This window comes from Phoenix dactylifera, unplaced genomic scaffold (assembly GCF_009389715.1).
Source record: "Phoenix dactylifera cultivar Barhee BC4 unplaced genomic scaffold, palm_55x_up_171113_PBpolish2nd_filt_p 000346F, whole genome shotgun sequence".
NCBI lineage: Eukaryota > Viridiplantae > Streptophyta > Magnoliopsida > Arecales > Arecaceae > Phoenix > Phoenix dactylifera.
In genome coordinates, this window is record NW_024067805.1 from 475,198 (window position 1) to 482,393 (window position 7,196).

Below are 7,196 nucleotides of genomic sequence, written 5' to 3' on the forward strand. Positions count from 1 at the left end.
CGACGAACGCACAGAAAAAGAAGCCACCGTAAGTGCACTTGAACACTTCCTGCCGAAAGGAGCGGAGATAAAAGAGGGAAGGGAAAAAAAAATGCAGTCGGCTCCTCCTCCGCCGGTCCCCAAGGAGTCCCGTCACCGCTTTTGTGTTCTCGTCATCGCCCTCCTCGCCCTCCTCCTCGTCCTCACCTACTCCTCCTCCTCCCCCGCCCCCCAGCTCCGATCCTCCGCCGCGCTCCTATCCTCCTCCTCGCCTCCTCCCTCCCTCGCCTACCTCCTCTCCGGCACCGCCGGCGACTCCGACCGCCTCCTCCGCCTCCTCCGCGCCGCCTACCACCCCAGGAACCTCTACCTGCTCCACCTCGACGGCGCTGCCCCCCAGGCCCAGCGCGACCGCCTTGCCCGCGCTGTCCGGGCCGCCCCGGCCTTCCGATCCACCCGCAACGTTCACGTCATCGGCAAGGCCGACTTCGCCAATACCCGCGGCTCCTCCGCTCTCGCCGCCATCCTCCACGGCGCCGCCATTCTGCTCCGCCTCGCACCTAATTGGGACTGGTTCATCAATCTCGATGCCTCCGATTACCCTCTCGTCACTCAGGATGGTAATATCCGTCTACCTATGCTTCCTTCCATAGAATTGGAGTTGTTTTTTAGCTGCAAAACGATCGAATTTTTCAAATCAAGATCATATTTTGATGGGGAGTTTGTGGACTGAGAGTTCAATTCTTGGGTGGAGTGCTAGGTCACTGAAACAACTCCATAGATACAATTTTCTTTTGGTGAAATGGAAATGTGATAATGGTTGTGTCTGTTAAAGTTTCCGGTTCTTTATCTTTGAATAATACTACCTTTTGTTGGACTTGAGGAGGGGAAAAAAGGGATCGCTGAAAGAAGCTTTATGCACCAATGTTAATTGTTTCTCTTTTGAGCAAGAAGTTATGTTGATGCTGATTTTATTTTGCGATTATTTCTCTTCTTCTTTTAAATCTTCTTCATCTTTTAGATTGGTGATACAATGACCCATTAGGGATGTCCATCTATGGTGTCTCTGATATGGATATCGTGAATGTGGAGGAAAATACACTTGCAATGGTACATTGGGGGATTATCTGTATGCTTGTGTAATTGAAATTTGAACCACACAAGTTTATGCCACATACAAATCTATAGATAGTATTTTTTGAATTTTGGAAATTTTGGGATGGCAGGATCAATGGCCTCTCCAATCCCTCCTACTTTGCCTTGTGGAAAGGCAGTAGGGCATTCAAAGACAGGAAAAACTTCTTAGCACCTGTTTGGATAATCCAACAGGATTTGGGCTGAATTTCCTGCTGGATTTGCCGACTGGGAAGCCCATTTGAGCATGGAAAAGGTAAAAAGGACCTCCATGAGTTATTTTTTCTTCTTGCAGGCTAACAAGCCCACAGGCTGGGACTTCAACGGGCCTCTAAAAGATTTTAGGCAGGGTGGGCCAACAGGCCCATTGCTGCAGGATTACAAACAGGCCCTTAATGTTGAAACAGCTATGTCACTTGCACTTGCCATATGGTGACATATGGTTTGTAATTAGTCAGTTAGCCAACTTTTTTAAAGAATTGTTTGTTTAGAAGGAAGATCTACTAAGTTCATAACCTGCAATATCTAAAGTATCTCTAAACACGTGTATCTGCCACTCAGGCGGTCGGGCTATTTGACCAGATTTTTTTAAAAAATATTTGACCCGGTGTTTATTATTTTGCAGATCTTCTTCATGTTTTCTCTTTCTTACCCAAGGATCTCAGCTTTGTTCAGCATTCAAGTTATATTGGTTGGAAAGAGTATGGTCATTTGAATCTTACTTTGTCCTTTTCCCCTCTCTTCCAATATCAAGCATTCTGCATGATTTTAATTTGTTATCATTAGCTTAACAAGTGCTTCGTATAATAGGTTGCGACGAATAAAACCAATTATTGTTGATCCTGGTCTTTATCTCTCAGCCAGAACTGATGTGTTTTATGCTACACAGAACCGTGATTTGCCAAATGCCTACAGGTTATTCACAGGTTGTTATTGGTTTATTACACTTGATATGTTAACTATATTTTTTTTGTTAAGCATGCAATTTTATCTGGAAGCATCCGATGCCTAATCTTGGCAATTACACGTGACTCTATCACTTTAAAATTTATTGGCAGAATTCATGTCATAGTGATGTGGATAAATTTCAGTTTACACAAATAGAACTAAGATATTAGATATGCACCGCTTTTTTAATATTAATAATATGAAGGCGATGAATTATTTGTGAAAAAAGAGAGATTTAATAAGCTCGATACATTCTAACCGCTATAAAGTATTTTGTTAGCAGTCTGTAGTCAATATGTTGTAGTTTCACAAAGTTTTTTTTTAAAAAAAAACTCTAACAGTCAGCAATGATTATGTTTTCCTCCATGGCAGACCATTTGAAAAATTGGTTTTCCAATTTATTTTAAGTTAGATAAGATCAAAAATTTTCAAAGTGCTCAGTTTTCATATTAAAATATTGGTGCAAATAGATATGTAATTTAAAACTCTTGAATTTTCTTCTGACAGTTACAAACATTTAATTCGAGTTCTGCCAAGAAAATTATGCAATGTTTCTAACCTTTGTACTGATTATGTTTTACCTGATGATATCATGCATTTCTGATAGCAAAATAGTTGTCCATTGTAGTATGGGTTAAGAATGACAATTTCAAAGTATTTGCTTGAATGTTGTGGCTGTTTTCTCCAATAGATTGATTTCCATTAACTTTGAATTGGCAAAGGCTAGCAGTAAATTAGACAGAAGAGGGTTGTGAAAACAAAGACCATATTAAATTGATGTGGAGGGGGCAACAAAAGAAATGATATACAAGGCAACAAAAGAAATGATATGCAAGTGAAACACCATAACTATTGTAATCCTTGGCCTTTATGAAAGTCCATGCCTACAGAAGAAATGGAGAGGCAAGAAACCAGTCGAAGAGAATAGAGTTCAACAATTCAACAAGGTTTCCCTCATAGAAGACAAAGCTGCTATACTGATGAAGTAGAAGAGTTTTTTCTATCCACCCTCAGTCTTGCAAATAAACCTTATGTTTTCCATTGTATAATAAAAATCAACACCACCAAAGTAATAGGAAGAGGGAAGATGGAATCCATCGAATAATAGAAATTATTTAAGGTCTAGAAGAAACTTGAAGAGTAACCCCTTGACTGAAGCAGAAGAGTTTCAATGCCAATATAGATTCTTTGTTACATTATTTCTGAGCTCCTTTCTTATCATAACAACTGTATATAGGTTAGATCCCTGTATGATCTGAAGCCAGTGCCATTAAGTATGGTAGGGTCTTTTATTCTATCTAATTAAGCTTCTTTTTATAGGGTTTATATGCTTGAATGTAGATATTTCTTCCTTTCTCTTATGTTGAATCTGATAGAAGGTAACTATTGTGGAAGAATGTGGTTGACAGTTGCAGGTTGATGAGCATCAGAGTGAAATAGTTAATAACTAGGGGGCAAAAGGCTAGCATGAACATATATTCTCTTCCAAATTAACAAGAAAGCAACTAGTTTTTCGTTATTCTCTCAGCAAAGGCACTTTGGTTTCTTAAGCTTAGCTTTGACTTTTCTAATATTTATTTTCATCTGCTTGACCTGTCTTGTAGATCCTACTTGTTATACTGACTGGTTTTATAATTTTTTGTTTGATGACTAAGGCAATGTGTTCCATTTGTCTGAATACATGAAAATGTCTGACATTTTTAAGAACCTAAAACAAAGACTTTCCTATACCACCAAAAAATTATAAATATATAAATGAATATTAGTATTTTAGGATGTTGGTCTCTAGATTAAGTTGACCTTTAGCATTGCTTATGATTGGAAAGGAAATATTTCATCTCCCTTGATATCAAAGTAAAAGAAAAGACAGTTGTTTACACTTTAGTAAAAGTGCCAGTACACTTCATTTAATGTTATATACCACTAGTAATGGCTGAGTGCAAGGTGGGCAGTGCACCTGGATATTTCTACAGTATCCATGTTGACTACTAAAGTGGAACATTTAATGTTAGGTGGTATTTGGAGTTCAAAATCTTGTATAATTCATTTCTGGAAATAGGAAAAATTTGACACTAGGATCAACCAGGAAGTTTGGAAATTAAGGTGATTGGATAGGATAATCTGAGTTGCAACTAGTGGTTCTGATCATGGATTTGAGTTAGATATGCTTGAAAAAGATTTGTTTACTCTTCGAATATCCTAGGTTTCAAGAAGGTTTGTAAGCATATTGCTGGAGAGAAAATAGATTTAAAGGTGAAGTCTTCATATATATGAAAAGAGTTGTGGGGGTTGCAATAGTCGAGGACACAACGATAGAGAGCTAGTTAAGGTCATGGTTTTAAGTTTCGGCGAAAGCCGATATGTTTCAGCCATAACTAATTGATTTCAGCCAAGACCAAATCGAAATTGAATCCCAGTTTTGGGTTTCTGCAAATTTCGATTTTAGTCCAGTTTCAATGGTTTTGGACAAACTGACTGAAACTAATCATAAATGCTCTTTTATGTTTCTTAGTATTTTCTATCATATTGGACCTATTTTTTTATCTGTTTGCATATAATATTAATTTTTGATGGATTTGATTTCTTTTTCTTGAGTAGAAGTAAGAGTAGATTATAAACATGATGTTTAATGAGCCAAGAACTGCAAAATGAGCCTTACACTTTATAAGGACTTACTTGAACAACTATGAGACATTTTATTGGAATAATATCTTTTTTCATATAAAACTTTCTGTGAAAGGGGGGACAGGTAACAAGATCTAATCCCCAGCGGGGATCCTTATTTCTTTTGTTTTTCGTTTCGCATTTATTATCAGACAAGTACGGGAATTTAAATTTCTTTCACTAATACCGATTGATAAGGGGAGACATATGTAAGTTGGTACAATCGGTGGCATTACTATATTCAGTATTTTAATAGATACCATACTCGTCTGACTTTCTTTTTCAATTGTTCTTGAACGATGAAATGGAATAGAGTTCCCCTATTTTTATCGGGCATGCATACACAAATTGTATTACATAATAAACTTAACATAATTACCTACATTTAACATTCTATAACTACATGTATTTGATTACATAGCCAATTAGTTCTAAACAATGATAAAAAAATGCCAGAATTAAATTTGTTTGTGATTTCTACTAGAAAATGAAGGAAAAATATTTGAATGCACTGGGCATTAAAAAGTTTCATAATTGCTAAATACAATGAATTTTTAAATAACAACATTCAAGAAATAAATAATATATATAATATGCATAGTATGAAATACCGATATGCCTGACATTGACTATATTCACCAATGTGCAATATCAATGTTAGCCTAAAAGTGTCAAAACTACAAAGATCTATATAACATACTCTAGATTATTGTGTATAACTTTTCTTAGTTTCTTTGATTTTTCTTCAATTCTTTTAATTTTTTGAATTTTCTTTTCTTGGCCAAAACTCTAAAACTTTGAGGGAAACTTCTGAAACTGCTGACATTGAAACGCCATGGAGCCAGCCGAAATTGAAACAAACATCGATTTTTTATACCTTGATTAAGGTCATATTGGCATATATGTTGAAGATCTAAGAAGATCCTAATTAGAAGGGGTGCTTGAATTTGTGATAATTTTTTGGCAAGATACAAAGGCTCAGATTATATACATAAATACATACATACACACACATGCGTATATTCATATGCATACATACATACATACATACATACATATATATATATATATATTAATTATATGTATGTACGTATCTATGTATGTAAGCATCTTTCTTGACAACATGAGACAAAGAGGTATGTTGACACAAAGGGAAAAATAGTTTTAACTGTACATTTATTTCTAACATATTATATGAAATAAAACATTAGAATGTATTATTTGTATTTGCTCAATGAAACTTCTTAATTATGATACACGAAAAATGATAATAAACCGATTCTTAAAGAGGACAAATATTTACTTCTACTGTCATTATCATGGGGCAGGTCAACTTTCCAGCATTCCCTAAAAGCTGCACCAAGTATCTGTAAAGCATTAAAGTATTTGTCAAGTATCTGATGCAACATATTTGACATAAATTCTTGAAGCTGGACATAACAGTCTGGCTTGCGCATGCCTAATCTAACACGGATGGGAGTTATAAAATGATCTGAAAGAAACTTATACTAGCACCAGAGTTAGCCCTTCGAACAATGGTGGGCAAATAAATAGTAAAAATAAGAATAAATGATTATGGTTATGGTTTTATATTACAAGGGAGTATTATACAATATTATGTCATTTCATTTGTGTCAACTGTATAATTCTTTTCCTTTCCAGTGGGTTGGCGGGGGGATGGTGGTGTTAAGTTGGTGAATGAGATATACTGATTAGTTGTCAAACTGATGGAGCGGAGATGCTAAGATGCTAAGCAGCATACTGTTGGTGCAGGTTCTGCTTCTGTAATCTTAAGTCGGAAATTTGTGGAGTACTGCATCTTGGGTACTGAGAATTTACCACGTGCTCTTCTTATGTACTATGCAAACACGCCTTCATCGCACACAAACTACTTCCAGACTGTCCTCTGCAACTCCCCTGAATTTAATAGGACTATTGTTAACCACAATCTACGCTATGCAAAATGGGACATGCCCCCAAAAGAGGAACCCCGTGCACTGACTCTGAATGACTTGGAGAATATGACTCAGAGTGGTGCAGCCTTTTGTAGGAGGTTCGCCAAAGATGATCATATTCTTAACCACATCGATCAGGAGGTCTTGAATCGTGATCCCGGCAAGATAGTTCCAGGAGGCTGGTGTCTGGGTAAAGGCCATGGTGACCCATGCATGATCTGGGGTAGCGCAGATGTTTTGAGCCCAGGTCCTGGAGCCATGAGGCTTGCACGCTTCATCACACAGCTGCTCTCGACTGGGACTTTCCATTCACGTCAATGTGTATGGGACTAACCATGTAATTCAAGGTACACCTGCTTCTAGAAAATTTTATTAACTAATTCTTGTTTTTAGGTCTTATTGCACTGTTATTAGCTCTTATAGTGCTGTTGATTTATGATGTTCCGTTAGTATCTTGTTAGGTACTCTTAACCATCATTCAAATATATTTCCCTCTACTGCCTCTGTTTTGTTTCA

The 7,196-nt window shown here is 37.0% G+C and overlaps 1 protein-coding gene across 1 annotated transcript; it reads left to right on the plus strand.

Annotated features, from left to right (window-relative positions):
• On the plus strand, positions 1-7,196 carry LOC120105712 (beta-glucuronosyltransferase GlcAT14A-like). Its single transcript, XM_039118430.1, has 4 exons — positions 1-599; positions 1,739-1,814; positions 1,924-2,039; positions 6,499-7,196. The coding sequence occupies exons 1-4, from the start codon at positions 92-94 to the stop codon at positions 7,011-7,013; spliced, it is 1,215 nt and encodes a 404-aa protein (XP_038974358.1). The 5' UTR covers positions 1-91; the 3' UTR covers positions 7,014-7,196.

Bases quoted from the DNA above. Each gene is read 5' to 3' on its own strand.
- LOC120105712 (XM_039118430.1), top strand. From the start codon at position 92: ATGCAGTCGGCTCCTCCTCCGCCGGTCCCCAAGGAGTCCCGTCACCGC. The intron at 1,815-1,923 runs GTATGGTCATTT...TTCGTATAATAG, and splicing joins AGTTATATTGGTTGGAAAGA to GTTGCGACGAATAAAACCAA. The intron at 2,040-6,498 runs GTTGTTATTGGT...CTGTTGGTGCAG, and splicing joins TGCCTACAGGTTATTCACAG to GTTCTGCTTCTGTAATCTTA.